At 43.2% G+C, this 17,034-nt stretch overlaps 2 protein-coding genes across 3 annotated transcripts; both read right to left on the bottom strand.

The window, feature by feature from the left end:
- Positions 1-8,383: 8,383 nt before the first annotated feature.
- On the bottom strand, positions 8,384-9,868 carry LOC311042171 (uncharacterized protein). The gene is made up of 4 exons (XM_084052732.1): positions 9,590-9,868; positions 9,162-9,431; positions 8,990-9,073; positions 8,384-8,835 (listed from the first exon to the last, which is right to left on the bottom strand). Exons 1-4 carry the CDS (start codon positions 9,712-9,714, stop codon positions 8,769-8,771), a joined length of 546 nt encoding a protein of 181 aa, XP_083908858.1. The 5' UTR covers positions 9,715-9,868; the 3' UTR covers positions 8,384-8,768.
- LOC311042170 (uncharacterized protein) lies at positions 9,768-16,650 on the bottom strand. Of its 2 annotated transcripts, XM_084052730.1 has the most exons (6): positions 16,224-16,650; positions 11,495-11,758; positions 11,093-11,344; positions 10,735-10,983; positions 10,322-10,584; positions 9,768-9,898 (listed from the first exon to the last, which is right to left on the bottom strand). In XM_084052730.1, the coding sequence occupies exons 1-6, from the start codon at positions 16,445-16,447 to the stop codon at positions 9,876-9,878; spliced, it is 1,275 nt and encodes a 424-aa protein (XP_083908856.1). In that variant the 5' UTR covers positions 16,448-16,650; the 3' UTR covers positions 9,768-9,875. The 2 variants fall into 2 exon arrangements, with proteins under 2 accessions (XP_083908856.1, XP_083908857.1); XM_084052731.1 differs by lacking the exon at positions 11,495-11,758.
- Positions 16,651-17,034: the final 384 nt, after the last annotated feature.

Genomic DNA, 17,034 nt, shown 5'->3' on the forward strand with positions numbered 1-17,034 from the left:
CTGTCTGCCAATCTGCCACTCTGTCACTGTCTGCCAGTCTGCCACTCTGTCACTGTCTGTCTGTCTGTCTGTCAGTCTGCCACTCTGTCACTGTCTGCCAGTCTGCCACTCTGTCACTGTCTGTCTGTCTGTCTGCCAGTCTGCCACTCTGTCACTGTCTGTCTGTCTGTCTGCCAGTCTGCCAGTCTGCCACTCTGTCACTGTCTGTCTGCCAGTCTGCCAGTCTGCCACTCTGTCACTGTCTGTCTGTCTGCCAGTCTGCCAGTCTGCCAGTCTGTCACTCTGTCACAGTCTGTCTGTCTGCCAGTCTGCCACTGTCTTTCTGTCTGCCAGTCTGCCACTCTGTCACAGTCTGCCAGTCTGCCACTCTGTCACAGTCTGCCAGTCTGCCAGTCTGCCACTCTGTCACAGTCTGCCAGTCTGCCATTATTCTCGAAACCGCTCATTGCTGCTTGCAGCTATATTTTTACTTGTAACAGAGTATTTCTGCATTGTGCTATTGATACTTTCAGTGAGAGTACTCCACCACTGCATGCACTGAATGGTGCAAAGACATTCCAGACATGACACAGATATTGCGGAGGATCAAGTGAATACACACGCACACACGCAAAAGGTTCAAGTTCGGTTTACTTCAGGGCTACTCCACCAGAAACCTGACACTAGAGATGACATTACAAAGGCTTAAAAATAACACAACAATGCACAACAATAGTATACAGCCTATAGACCCCTTAACAGACGACGTCACACTGATAAGCAACCAGCATGCGCTCAATGAAACCCATTCTGTCAGGTCTCCCTAGGACGCGCCTCACTAGCCAACACACAAGAGGGGGTTGGGGTGTGCTGAAACCAGCGCACCCCAAAACAGGTTGATAATTGATTGCGTGAAACAATCACCTGTGCGTCCAGTCTCAATGTTGGTGAACAAATAATTGGTCTATATATTCGCTTGCACTATGGAGAACATCCTGCCCAAAGCACAAGCAAATATGTAAGCAAGCGGTGCACACAGCATCCAGAGAGAGAGAGAGAGAGAGAGAGAGAGAGAGAGAGAGAGAGAGAGAGAGAGAGAGAGAGAGAGAGAGAGAGAGAGAGAGAGAGAGAGAATTACAGCATTGGCAAGTATCCTGCTCAAAGCAGAAGCAAATACATAAGCAAGCGGTACAAACAGTATCCAGAGAGAGAGCGAGAGAGAGAGAGAGAGAGAGAGAGAGCGAGAGAGAGAGAGACCCAATTTTTTCACATCGGCCTGTGATAGCGCCACCAGGAGGCCGATTTGTGCAAACCCATTTTTTTTACATTTTATCCAAACGTCATGCAAATCGGTACACAGTATCTATATAGTCATGTGATCAACACAAATCTGTCCGATTTCCCATATTCCATCCTCATTGCCTATGGTTGGCTTCCAAAGTTTGCAGGGTTGGTCCGTTTTGAACAAAAAGCCTCAAACTATGCACGCAGCTTGCGATTTCCATGAATTTTCACACGTACATTCCCACTACGCCAAGGAAGAAATGCCACCCTTTTCACATTGGCCTCATGGCCTGTTATAGCGACACCAGCAGGTCTAATTTAGCAAAACACATTTTTGGAACAAAATGCCTCAAATCATGAATGCAGAGTCGGATTGCCGTGAAAGACCTAAGAATAAATGACACCCTTTCACATTGGCCTATTATAGCGCCACCAGGAGGCCAGAATAACGTACCTGACCTGGCGGAGACCTGTGCTCCGAGGAGCACTTTTTCTAGTTTAATCTGTATCCAGTCTGAGTTCGTTCTCCTGATTGGATAACATTGGTATCCAAAACTGAAAATGCATTTGCTGTTTAATAAAGAGCTGGAGAGACATGGAGACTCCTGTTACTCAAAAAACACTATAGCAATGAGTATAGAGCTATTTAACACTTATTTTAACAAAGGAAAATCACTTACGCTACCTTTAACTACCAGCTTTAAAACAAACACACGCACGCATGTGTGTGTGTGTGTGTGTGTGTGTGTGTGTGTGTGTGTGTGTGTGTGTGTGTGTGTGTGTGTGTGTGTGTGTGTGTGTGTGTGTGTGTGTGTGTGTGTGTGTGTGTGTGTGTGTGTGTGTTTGTGTGTGTGTGTGTGTGTGTGTGTTACTTTTTTATACTGTACAGTATTTTTTCACTGACTCAAGTAACATTTTGAAAGCAGGACTTTTACTTGTAACAGAACAGGCTAATACATTTTCTAAATTGTGGTTCCCTCTTGAATCCATCCATTGTTTTACGTTGGTTTGTCATTTCATCACCATGGCAACTCTTTAGTCAAGACATAATGAGGCCATCCTTACCCTCTCACTTGGTCCCAAATATGTTCTTTATCACGTGCCCAGCATCTGGAAGGGTCTTCCTCCCACACCCACAGTCACTGCTCTGCAGAGTTACCTCCATTCCAGAGTGGAGCCAGAGCCAGTCTGATCTGGCCGACTACTGCCAGTGAGATATTGTAATTATAGCTTCGCCTTCATGAGAAATGCAACGACTATTTGAAAACAGTTTTATGGGTATTTAACAAAGGGTAACTGTCCCATGACAAGGGTGGGGACAGCTAGGGTGGGAAACCTCGCTTCACTGTGGGTGCATCAGTGTGAATAGGAGGTCAGGTATGTATGAGAGAGAGAGAGCGTGCGTGCGTGCGTGCGTGCGTGCGTGTGTGTGTGTGTTTGGGGCTCCAAGAAGGGTGGCTCCAAGAAGAAAAGATTGGGAAGCACTGACTTAAGGCCAATTCATGCTCCTTCTGACGTCCAAACTTTTCTTCCTAAAGGGAGGTGATGTAACTCCAAAATTACATCATTCCAAACTTCTGATGGGCGGTGTCAGAACTTTTTTCTCAAAACTCTTACATCCAGATCCACGTCATGACTCTCCAAACTACTTCGGAAAGCCTGTCAGAACCAGACATGTTTTCCTACGTTGGCCTTTAGTCGACCATATTCCCATGGGCTCTATACTATACCACCTCCTTTTTTAGCTCGACACTAAATGTGTTCAACAAAAATAGCCAATCTACAAGCTCATAGTGCTTCGCAACACAACACGTAAAAACCTCAGGGAGCGAACCCCGATTTGCCTACGATCAGGGGCGCCAAAGATTGTGATGTGAACTTGGCTTAAAGAAAACAAGCTACAACCATTGAGCGTGTATACAGGTCAAAACTCACAAGGTCAGAAAAGGACACACACAGAGTTAAGGAGGATTGACTGTCGGAGCATTGAACCTTAAGAACCCCTTAAAAGACATCAAAGTGCTGCTGGCAGAGCCAAAACTGAGATGAGAAGTAAGAGTGTGGGACGGACCAGCGTATAGCAACAAAAGCATTGTCCCAAATATTGTGCGTGTGTGCATGTGTGTACGTGTGTGAGGAAGAAAAGCAAGGAGCGAGAAGGAGAGGGAGAGTGCTCTCTAATTTTAGCTTCCCTTTTTTTTCCCGCTCAGGCTGAATCCCTCCTCCTCTGTCTCACTGCCCCCGCATTTCAGCAGTGAGTCAGCATACAAACATGACACTGAACGTGTGACCGCTGCCTCTGCCTGCATAAATCTCACTCTAACAGAGTTGCATGTGCGAGGTCGCCGGGGTGACCATATCACCAAAAGGCTATCATCTGATCTGATCCCAAATGTATTGATTGCTAAGACTCTGACAATGAAGTGATTGTTGAGAAAAACTACTCCGGACTCTGCAATTGCGACGGTTTATTCCCTCCACGAAAACGGTCCTTTCTTCTGCCTGTCGTTACGGCCGGATACCACAAACACATTACAGCCAGCACAGATAGGTTGAAATGGCTGAAGAGGTCCTTTAAGTTAAGTTGTCAGTGTGATATGTTCATTTTGTGTAAAATGTGTAAGGCCTGTATGCATCTGCTGGCAGCTCCCCATTTGCTTCCCATATACTACGGCTGGGCTTCAGATAAGGTTCTCAGAACCAAATTTTGGCCTTCAGGAGGTAGACTAACCGTGAGTTACAGTAATCCATGGATGCATGGGGAAAGAAGTGTTGTAGCTCTGGACTGGTCAAGGTGAGGAAGCAACATTTTGCAAGTTCCATATCTCTCTATCCAGAACTTGGGATTCCTTTGGCTCAGACGTAGTTTCTGAAAGATCATATTGCAGTCACACATGAAAAACAATTAGCTCAGACAACGCTCACTCACTAAAGATCCTTTGAAAATTGCCGATCTATAAGCTCACAAAGCGTTGCAAAGCGACACATTGTGAGCTTGTAGATCGTCTATTTTCATATTGCCAAAGTAGGTCTGAAGTGGTTTTGTAATAATAATCAAAATGTACAAAGTAACTAGTAACTAAAGTCTTCAAATAATAGTAGTGGAGTAAAAGTACAATATTTGCCTTTGAGGTGTAGTGGAGTAGATTTTAATTGTTTTCAATTGAAATAAGGCCTCACATGTGGCCACCTCTAGGAAAAACACTGAAGCCAGCCCAGCAATAACCTTTTGTCTTGTAGCACATCCTGTGCATTTGCATTTTCAAACGTTTCGTGTTATTGACACAAAACCCAGACACAGACGCTCAACTGCCTCCTGGTCCATGCAGTGCCTCCCTGCCAGAATAAAGCCTTAGTTGTGTGCCTAAAGGCACCGACAATAGCAGATCTAAAAGCTTACAACACGTCACAGCGTGACATATTGTGAGCTTGTAGATCTGCTATTCCTGCCGCGCCACACCATGCACAACAAAGTATAATCAAGCCTTGTGTCTCGACATTGTCTCATTCACACAAATGCCAAGCTGCATGCAGAGTTCACAGGAGGGAGACCATAATGTCACCAGTATCTGGAATGTGTCTGTGTGTGTGTTTAACTATTTCTTACACCCCCACTTTCTGCGTATCAGACATCATTTCTAACATTATAAGCACCGCTTAATTTAACATGTGTGTAACACTGACTCACAGTAGCTCTCTCTCTCTCTCTCTCTCTCTCTCTCTCTCTCTCTCTCTCTCTCAGCAAGTAACTAAAGCAAATACTTGTGGTCCCTCTAAATTGGTGGTCAATTTACACAAGCCACCAGCCGATTAGTGTGGCTTGTCTATTCAGCCACACACTTGTCTCCCCACACACACACACACACACACACACACACACACACACACACACACACACACACACACACACACACACACACACACACACACACACACACACACATACACACACACACACACACACACACACACACACACACACACACGTATCACAGTTAATGAGACAGGGCAGGGCAAAATCAAAGACTGATCATCATTTTATGTTGGTGCTCCCTTTCTGTGGCTCATCCTGGCCTGAAACAACAGACTAACAAATGAGCACACATGCTTTTCCTTGCAGTTCATATGTCAACACGCTCATAGAGTCATATATCAGCTGCTTATAACAAACCTTCCATAAGCATCCGCTGATGTTGTCAGGACCTGGATCCTTAAACGTTTTGTCTCTGTGGCACCCTTTCAACATGTGAAACTCTATGTTGGTGTGTCGCTGCATTTGACAGCTAGGTTTGTGGTCAGCTCCTCCCTCTCCTGAGTGAATGCGCACACATTTTCTGCAAACTACATACATTCCTCTGTTCTTAGGATGGGGGTCTGTTGTTTTGGAGGCCAGCCAGTGTCCAGGCATCCCTGGCTTTGCCCACCTGGAAGAGCCTTTCCACTTTTCTCCTTGTACTCACCAGCCAACTCATTCCATTTGCAACTGCCTTGACAGCTCCCCTCCCTCCCTGTAATGTTGTGTGGTAGGCGGGGACTAAATGAATGGCACTGTAATCAGCTGTAATTAATGGGGGTTTCTTCTGCGTTTTTCTCATCGCCATAACAGAGATTGATTGTTTTGTCTCCTCTGGTGGCACGTGTTACGTATTGCTGATATTGGTATGAGTGCTCATAGGCGGGTATATAGGAGTTACTGGGCATAGAAGTGGAACTATGGAATAACGTCTTAACTAACGATTATACTTGGTTTAGTTCACCTAAATGGTGAGGACAAGGAATCATTCCTTAGATTATGATAAATTCAAGACGAATTAAGGTATGAGTTCATCATTCATTTGCATTTCCCCCCTCAAGTAAAGTGTTACCGGAAAAAGCATAACCCTCCCCCTTTTCCTCCAGTGGCCCCCTCCCATAGGTCATGAATAATCATGAGTAATAATACAAACTTTAACGTCCAACTTTAAGAGATTCTCTGCGTTTTACCAGGAGCCCAGTAAAACCATGACTCAGCTTCATGGAGGCTTTCAGAACAAGCTGGTAGAAATCATTTAGTTCCTTTGCTTCATCTGTCCCTTCTGCAAAAGCCCTGCAAAGCCCAACAGTCTAGCCTGGTAAACCATCCCCGTCACATGAATTCACATTATCATGTGTCTTCTGCAGACCGCTCTGGCCCCAAGAGATGGGTGGACGTTTAGCAGTAACCAAAAAGTGGAAGAGCCAATCAGCGTCTGCACTCAGGGCCCTGTGATTGACAGACGCTGTCAACAGTCATCACACTGAAGTGGAGACGCAGCCCACAGGCGACTTCATAAGACTCACACATGGGAGGGTCCAGAAGCTGAGAGCTCATAGGTCAAAAGACAAGAAGAGGCGTCGTCCCCTGACAACAATGATCACACAGAGAAGGGGAAGGTGTCGGCCGCCAGGCCATGAAAGGACAAAAGAATGAGTTCATCGCGTATGACTGAGCTATACTTCGTCATACAATGGTGTCATTCTACAAAAAAAAAGCAATCTACAAGCTCACACATGATGTGATGTGACACTTTGTGATCTTGTAGTCTATTTTCAAAATGTTTTGAAAATCTTTGAAATGACATGCCCACAATAGAGAACGCTAGATTGAAAGTGGTTAACAAAACCAATGAATTACCTCAGGTACTTACCACACCTTATGTCTTATACCTCAGGTATGTAATATGAAGACAATTTGTTTGTTTTTATTTATCTCTCTTCCCTCTTGCCCCCCCCCCCCCCCCCACCTTCTTCTTCTTCCCTTTCTCTTATGGAAATAACAAAAACGATGTAGCTTGTACAAAAACAATTTTTTTCACACTGTTTTACACCTGTAAACCTGTGATGTGACAATAAAGTTAATTCTGATTCTGATTAATGGTAAGTGAAATAATTGCTGTGATTGTATTTATTGGTTAAATGGACCATGCCTTTTTTTCTATTCAATGTCTGAGGGGTTTTGAAAGAAAGAGATTTTTCTTCCACACTGCTCAGATACATGGAATTAGACTATAACCTGCTGTCAAGATGCCAATCATATTTAAGTTTATTATTAAACAGAACATAGCTACAGTATATGTTAACGTAAAACTAAAGTAACTGCTGCTGATACATTTAAAGGTGTATACACATGTTATTGATTGTTTTCTCATACTGAGTATGTCCAGTCCAGTAAAAAAATAAAATAAAAAAGGGGAAAGTATTTGTTAGCATCCATGAAATTAAATTACAGTAGGTAGTAACTAACATAATGGTGTTCATGGTTTTGTTCTTGTCAAACAGCAAACAGTGAAATGATCTTGTTTTAACCATAGCCTGTGTAGCTGGGTAATTGATTCCATCCTGTGTTCAGTAACAGTAGCCTACTGTAAGAAAACTGCAAGAAAACTGACAGCTTTTAGTTTAGAGTTTAAGTGGGTAATAGGGCTAGTGTGCCAGTTGGTTGTCCTGTGATTGGCTAGTTGCTTGTCAAGTAGCACATAGACATTCAATTCAGATTTTTTTAATACTCTGTTACAAGTAAGTCCGGGATTCAAAATGTACTTGAGTAACAGTACAAAATTGGCATCAAAAAATATACTTTAAGTTTTCAAAATCTTTTGAAAATAGCCAATCTACAAGCTCAGTGCCGCATCATCACACATTGTGACCTTGTAGATTGGCTATTTTTAAATAGCTTAAGTATATATATAAGGCTTAAGTGGTTAAAGTACGTTTTTTGTAATATTAATCAAAATCTATAAGTAGCCTAGTGATTAAAGTTTTCAAATAATTTAGATAAAAGGAGAAGTACAATATTTGCCTCCGAGATCTAGTGGAGTAGAAGTAAAAGTACTTGTAGTAACTTCACAGGACAACTTGGTTTATTTCTAATTGTGGTTATTTATTCAGCACTCACAGGTAAACAGCACAACCTCCGTCCTGTCCTGTCAAGTCTCTGAAGTCTGTCAAGCTGACCACTTCAATGTAGGACTGCACTGCCATCTAGTGGGTAGACAGGATAACTATTCTAGGTTCACATTATTACAGTAGCCTACTGAAATGTGATACTGAAATATAAAAATACAGACGCAGTTGTATCTTCAAAAAGAGCTTTAACATTGTATTGTGACCCACTGTGAGCTTGTAGATCAGCTATTTTCATTATTTCGCTGTGAGATTGTAGATCAACTATTTTCATTACTTGTCTGATGACTAAGTATATATAACGAGCAAAATGTTTAATACTTGTAGAGACGGTATTTTACACAAAACTACTGCATGTGATGGAATTAATTTTTATTTTCAAATTGGATCATTTTGTTGATTCCACGGCCATTTTATGACAGGTAAACAGCTGGTGCAATACATTGATAAATATTTTGTATAAAATAGAAATAAAGGTCAGACCAGCCTTGACCAGGTTTAAATGAATTATTCAAATGAGATGTACAGTACATAACAAAACACAGGGCCTATATACAACTGACGTAAGCCTGCTGTTGATTGGTTCACCACATTTCAAAGCATTTGTCTTTCAGGAACGGGGTTCTGTCCATGAAGCAGTTGTTGAAGAGTCTGGAAAGACATCAAAGGATGGAACATTTCACTTCAACTAATTTAATATGATGTGTGTAGTAAACTATGTTGAAGAGTGATTTCTCTACACACCCGAGAAAAATAATTGCTTCTGTTATTAATGCACACATAGAAACAAATTCATTCGACTCACCGTACAGTTTGGATAGAGGTATTGACGGAGAGCAGCTGGAGTAATCTGTCTGTCAGAGCATCAGTGACCTTATTGTGACTCAGACTAAGAGAAAGGACACATGAATAGATTAGTACCTCATGGTCACACATGCACACACATGCACACCATTCCATTTTATAAGAATACTCACTCCAGGACTTGTGCTTTGTGCAGGTGGGGGAGCAGCATCTCTAGTAGTTGGTCAGTCAGTTGACAGTGACTGAGGTCCAGTTCTGTCAGTCCCTCACAGTGTTCCAGAACCAGGGCCAAACATCTACAGGCCTTCTGATCTAGTCTGCTCTCACTGAGGTCCAGCTCTCCACCCAGGGCTCCAGCCAGGGAATCTGCTCGCATCACTGTGTTGCTTTCACTGCCCGCAGAGACCAGAGATAGGAGCTGGAGAAGGAGGGGTTTGCTGGCTCTGGAAAAGAGATACAGTGAGCAGAACATTGAGATGAATTTGGTCGAAAACCAGCTTCTTTCTTTAGGTCGAAACTATGTTGTGAACATTCTGGCAAGTCAACATAGTAAGACCAGTGATGAAAAAACAACAACAAGCAGCAGTGTTGCCTTTCTCACCTAAGATGGACTCTGTTGAGGATAGGGAACAGCAGGTCCAGTCCACTGTCCTCTACCTCACAGTCTGATAGGATGAGCTGTGTGTCCTGGCTGCTGCTGTGTCTCAGGACAGCAGAGATGTCCATGCAGTGTGTGACAGTCAGAGACAGAGACACCACCTGCTGTTGCTCTGACAGGTCCACAGAGGAGGAGCAGGACAGATCCAGTCTGTACTGTAGAGCTCTGAGCAGAGCTGCTGCTGCTGCCCCCTGTTGTGTCTGACAGGTAGTGCAGCAGTGGAGGAACGTCAGCAGCTGACTCCTGTCAACACTGGAATGAGCATGTGCAACATAACACATTGAATCATCACTTCACTGATAAACTGTTAATAATACTGTATATCGTCTCTGTCGGGTGGAAACCTCATAGGCTATGTCCAAAACTGTTACTTTTCAGTATTCAAATAAAAATAAATAAAAAAAGCAAGCTCAAAAGTTTCGAGCTTGCAGATATGCTACTTTTGATCATTTTGTTTGACGCTGTAGTATGATGAACTAGGGCGTTCATTTACGAAAACATTTACAAAAAGTTGATAAATATGGAGAAAATATGGACAAAATGGAGAAAAGGAGGTTTCGGCCCGACAGCAACGATATGCAAGTACACATAAAGCATCTAGACACCTTGACCCTTCTGGAACAATGTATTCATACTCCTTCTACGTTCTAAATGTGTGTTACATTGACAACTTACCTGACATGAGAGACTTTGTCCAGAGAGTACAGGATGCTCTCAATTGCTTCTGGTGGTATATGGAGGTCCACAACAGGCTGAGTTCTGTCACTTTGTCACAGTGTTTGAGGGTGAAGAGCAGAGCATCACAGTCGGCTGTGTCCAGCTCTCTGTTGTTCAAGTTGATTGCATAGTCTAATGACCTCAATAAACTGGGCACACGGTCACTGGACTGACATGTATATGTCTCTCTGATGGCACACACTACAAAGCTGGGACTGGGTCTGAAAACATGGATTATTGTTAGTATAGAATGCTGAATTACAACACTGTGACACTGTAAAATGTACTAGCCTTTACTTTTATTGTAAAAACAAATCTTTACAATACATTTGAAATAAACAAAAATATTTCAGAGATAATATTAAACTCACCTTTTGAATACAACTCTTTCCAGAAATGGTGAAAGACATGTGATGCTTCTCTCTGCAATGCTGCTCTTCCTCAAGTCCACAGTGAACATCTGGGCTGATGACTGCTGTAGCAGATAGAGAAGAACCTCCAAGTCTAGAGAGCAGGAGGTCAGATCCCCACCAACCTTCTCCAGGAAAGACTTTGTCAAATCCTTATCCTGAGCTGTAAATACAACTCCAGCTAGCTCCTGCAGAACCTCTGGACACAGTCTAGTGAAATTATGGATCAGAGTATGTAGAAGTTTAAATTGAAGGCTGGTTAAGATTTCTATCACTAGTGCCTTTTAACAAACTGAATAATTTAAAAAAAAATACGAACTTGATGGTCAGTTGATCATGGTGACTCAACACTGGAAGGAGGAGGTATGAATGGATGTTGGATTTGGCCAAGTCCAAACATCTGACTGACCAGTGTCTCAGCAGGGATGCCACATTACTAACAACCCTGGACAATAGTCTCTCTGATTGTGGTGTGGTCTTTAGAATGGAAAGCTCTTCAATAGCCACTGGACAAGGCAAAAGTCCTTTTCTTACCAATCGAAAAAGTAGCAATACCATGCGTTCAGACAGACTGGAAATCAAGGAAATAGAAACAACAGCTTTTAGTTATGAACACTCCTAGTCCCAATTACACAGCATCATATGATTCAGTGCCGAGATAACATTTTGGTGTTATGAATAGTAGCCAAGATCTTTATAGACTCAAATAAACATAGCCTACCCTAGCCTTTGGATTTGTGTAGCATGTCTAAAAAGAAGTGACACTCCTTCGAGAGAGATCTTGGAGGGTCTCAGGACCAGATCCACACTAGAGCCACAGAGTTCCAGAACTTTCCCCACAGTCTTGCAGATGTTTGTCAATAACTCTCCTCTCAGCAGCAGTGTGAAATCAAGGAGATGGAGGAGAGAGACCAGCTGGTCCACCTCCTCTCTGGATGTAACAGTGATGGATTCACAAGTATGCTGGAACAATCCTGGACCACATCTGAAAATGATTGCAGTTTTATAACAGAGCCAATGTTTGTAAACAAACGAGTAGATCTGTTTTCCGGTTAGAATGCCTATGGATATCTAAACATTATAGAATAAGGTGTCCATAACATTATCTACTGTATGTCTAGTTTGTCAACGAGTAGAACAAAATAATATACACATTTCCAATAACAATATTACAAGTGACTTGTTCTCCCATATAATAAGGTTAATGAATAATACTGCTCCAATGTGACACTTGCCAGCGTTATCTACCTGGAAATACATGTTCTTTTTGTGGTATTGTCATGATGATTTGGTCTATAGTACATGGCTTTAATCTATGGCTTTAAAACCTGACTTTAAATCATGTTAATACTAGGTAATATGCTAGGAATGCTCAAGTAAATGCTAGGTGCCAGGCTAAATGTGAAGTGTTTTTCAGTGTAGGTTATCATTTATTTAATGTCTAAAACTATTATGAAGAATAATCATGGTAAGAAGACAGAGTGTGTCATTTCGATGCGGGGATAAAATCACAAGAGTTACACATCGATGGCCAAAACGCAAAACCTCCTATCTGAAAAATGTTAATTGTTGGGAAAATGAAAAAGAAAACTACAAAATGTTGTAATTTTTTTGCACAATGCTATTTTTTTATGAAACCCATCACATAATACACCGTTTCTGGATGTCTGGACTATATTACATTATTATATGTTAATTACACTGATTTCATATTGCAAATGCAGATAGGAGGTTTTTCCCCACTTTTCCTGGATAATTCTGCAGATAGGAGCTTTTGCATTCAATGTAAAGTGATTGCTTAACTACATAATGACAAATAGTACTAGCTGCAAATACATACATTTACAGCTGAAAACAGTTGCATCAGTGGTATGGTCTAGTTTTTTTTTGTTGAGGTATACGATAATCATTCCCTGCACGAAATGCGCGTGGTTGTGGGTATACGCTAGTGCGTTTTCAATGGATGGAATGGTTAGTAGACTGTATACGCCTTCTTCCAAAAAAATCTGCACTGTATACAGCGTAACACGGTAGAACACACCACTGAGTTGCATTGAATGCTTTTCTATTTTATTCAAAAACAAAACAAAGTTTGCAGGGCAATGCTCACAACAAGAATCTAAAATGAAAGTGCTTACAAATAAAATGTACAAAAAGGACCACAGGAATAGGTGGACTAGAAAACAACTGGCCCAGTTACCCCTCGACATAATCCCCCCTATACCCTCTACCCCCAACTCCACCACCTGAAATACCCCCCCACTCCCACAACCCCCATGCCCCCCAACCAGCACACCACACCCCCCAAACCCTCATGCCCTCCAACTCCCCTAACTCATACAACTGGATCACCAACCTTGTGTCCAGTGTGGATAGTGGAATAGTACGTAAGATCATTGAATGTCTTAAAGAGCCTATAAGCAAGGAGGAAAGACGGATGCCTTGACCCTAGAATCACCAAAGCCGGGGAGGAGATGAGAGCAGCACACAGGGGCTTTGTCGCTGACCAAAAAGGAGAGGGTCTGAGGGAGGAATATAAGTGGAGGAAGGAGGAGCTATACCAAGTGTATGCAACTCGAAAAACAGGAGCTGACCCAAAAGATCAGGGACATTAAAAAGGTGTATGTTAAACAGAAGCATGGCAAGAGCTGGAAGCTCATCAATGAATTTCTGGCAGAAGCTCTTCTCAATCTTCCAAGATCTGGGGAGAAAGCGCAGAGGAACGAGTTGAAACATGGTACCAGCAGAAGAAGAGGATGATCCGATGCTCTTGTCTTCCATGACCTTCCCATACCAGATCATGCATCATTTACCATGGATGAGTACCAGAGGGCAAAGGCTACTATCAAGTGAGGCAAGAGGAGGATGGAGTGACAGCAGAGGTTCTGATGTATGTGCCCATAGACGAGGTGGTGTTGGATTTCATCAAGCACACACGTCTAGTGAGCTGCCGAAGCTGTGGAGCAAAATGATCATCGATCCAGTACCAAAGTCAGACGACCTCACCAAGACGGACACCTCCAAGGCATTAACCTGAGCTCACAAGTCGCCAAGGCGGCTAACAGGATGATCCTCAACCGTCGTAGACCCATCTTAGACCCTGTACTGAGAAACTCGCAGAACGGCTTCCGCCCAGAGCGAACAGCAGACGGGCAGATACTGGTGCTGAGGAGGATACTGGAAGGAGCAGGAGATGAATCTTTCAGTGGTGATCACCTTCATGACTTCCAAAAGGCTTTTGGCACCATCCACCGGGGGAAACTGATGAACATTCTACGGGCCTACGTAGTTCCTGAGAAGATGGTTCAGATGATGGAGACACGCTACTTGAGGCAGTCCAGGCAGTGCCTCAGTCCAGGACTTGAGGCAGTCCTTCAAATAACCTGGGCCTGGACTGCTTCAATGGAGCAGGACCTGAAGGTCCGGGGGGCACTTGACTGGAATGCCTTGCATGGGATGAGGAGAGTGTGGAAATCAAACATGGGAGAAGACCTCAAGAGGCGGCTGTTCATATAGTTACAGTTGAGTCAGTACTGCTGTATGGGGCTGAGACATGGACCATCACAGCACAACAGGAAAGGGCCTTGGATGGAGTCTACACAAGAATGCTATGAATGGCACTAGGAGTCACATGGACGGACCAAATCAGAAATGTGGTCCTCTACGGGAACCTACCATGTGTCACAGACAAAGTCAGAGAGAGAAGGATGAGGCAGGGCACTGCGTCAGGCACCCATACTGTAACTAATGGCAAGCAAACTGACACTATGGGAGCCAACCCAGGGCAAAGCCAGGAAAGACAGGAAGTGCACCACCTACGTAGATGCGCTTCGGCGTAACAGCTTAGCCAACAACACTGTAGAGCTCAAAACCCTGATGCTAGATAGGAGAGTGTGGAGGGCAGCTTTTCAGGAGTCCCAAGTTGGTGTTGGCTAGACCACACTTGCATCGCAAAGACCCTATTCTATATGATCCGGCCTAACTGACTCATGCCCCCCTCAATATAATCCCCCCCCCGTACCCTCTACCCCCAACTCCACCACCTGCAATACTCCCCCACTCCCACAAACCCCACCCCCCCAACTGCCAGCCCACACCTCTCCACCTCCATAACTCAAAACCCCATTCCACTTCAGGAGTCCCGAGTTGGTGTTGGCTAGACCACACTCTCGCATCGCAAAGACCCTATCCTATATGATCTGGCCTAACTTGCCTATGCCCCCCTCAACAAAATCCCCCCCATACCTTCTACCCCCCAACTCCACCACCTGCAATACTCCCCCACTCCCACAAACCCCATAGCCCCCAACTGCCATCCCACACCTCTCAACCCCCATAACTCAAAACCCCATCCCACCCCATACCCTCGTACCCCCAAATCCCATCCAATCCATTACCCCCACTTCCAGAACCCCCGGTCCCCATGCCCCCAACCAACACACCACAACCCCCAAACTCCACACACCCAAGCCCTCATGCACCCCCCACCCTATAACCCCCCAACCGCCACCCCACACCTCCCACACCGCATAACTCCAAACCCCATCCCACCCCCATACCCTCATACCCCCCAACCGACACAACACAATATTCTCACAGGGTTGTTGGCTGCCACGGTGTTCACGTGTGATTTTGATCTGCATTTAATAAAAAATCACAACATGGATGTTCACAGCAAAGCAGCAATGACAACCTCTAACCACAAGTTCAAAATGTTCAACGCCAAAACCTCCTATCTATACCTAAAAATGACCTCCTATCTACATAGATGCACATAGGAGGTTTTTACCTAGAAACAGTTAGGCTTACAAATTAATAAATAATGTTTTTTTTATGCTCATTTTGAGATCAAGACATTCTACAGTACTCTAACAAGTACCAATCACATTTTTGATCAACTCACAGTCTTGGTGTTATAAAAGTTTCACCACCTGACACTAATCATTAGCAATCAACAAGGCAATGCAATTAACTTGACAGTTACTAACAAATACTTAAATAGTAAGGGTGGAAGACACTTTTTTATTTTGAAAATAATTGATTAGTACAAAATGAAAGACATTTAGATGGTCTACATAACACAGAATTCTAAAGTTTCAGCTCTGTCTGCTGCTCAACTAGTTCTGGTGCAGATAAGAGGTTTTGCGCTTCAACATTTTAGCACTAATTGGCACTGAACAAGATAGGAGGTTTTAGTCAAATTACTTTTCTGACAAAATGAGGGGCGGGACTATCTTGCAGACAGACTGAGCATGTGCAGCATAGCCTATAGTCCTCATCCACAGTGAAATCTGAAAATCATGAAATTTGCACTTAGGAGGTTTTGCGTTTTGGCCATCGCCATACTCAATCCCTATTAAAAAAAGTATTTTGTTGAACTTGAAAGGAAAAAAGCTACTGCGTTGTCTTTTATATGTAGACACATTCAATTAAAAATAAATCACACTAACCTGAGCTGTGATATGTAGGGTAGACACTGAAGGAAGAGCCTCACTTCACTCTCTTCATTTGACCTGCCTCTCAGCTCTACTGGTTTCTTCTCTGGTTGGAGTTTCAGCACCTCTAGGAGGAGGGAGACCCTTCTCTGTGAGAGCCTTATGGACCAGACTGCAGGAACTGGCTGGTAAACTGGCTGTAATGCTGGAAGAACACTTTTTTCCTGTTTGGGTCTCATAGTTCTTCACATAGGAGTGTAGGAGCAGTAGAAAAACACATTGATACTTCCTGTATTCCCAAGCATCATGCCAGTCAATGAAAGGGAATGTTTTGTAGTTACACACAGAATACAATAATTCCAGAATCTGCACTCCCGTTTCTTCTTCCTGTGCTGCTGCTTCACAGATGAGCTTCCCCAGGAACTTGCCTCGTATTGACCTTCCTGACTGTATATAAGTGAAGCTGAAACTGTTCAAATGAAAAAAAAACAGGAAATATTTTATCACCCCATCATATATAGAACCAAACAATGATGGACACTGTATCCATCACATTTAAGGTGAAAGAGTCACGAAGGAATCATGAAACATATTGTCGCTGTCGGGCAGAAACCTTGCATGTCCTAAACTTTTTCAAGAAATGGAAAAAATAACCTGTAATGCAATGGATCCAATGTACTTATTTAGTCACTGTCTCTTTTAATACTTTTTCTTAGATCTATATTTGTAAAAAAAAACACAGCCAGACTTAAAGGTAAGTGATATTTTTGGGTTAAAACAAAAAGTATTTTGTTAAAAGGTTAAAGCACTATATTCTGATAGTAAT

Source organism: Gymnoscopelus microlampas (genome assembly GCF_963454915.1).
Source record: "Gymnoscopelus microlampas genome assembly, chromosome: 3".
NCBI classification, from domain to species: domain Eukaryota; kingdom Metazoa; phylum Chordata; class Actinopteri; order Myctophiformes; family Myctophidae; genus Gymnoscopelus; species Gymnoscopelus microlampas.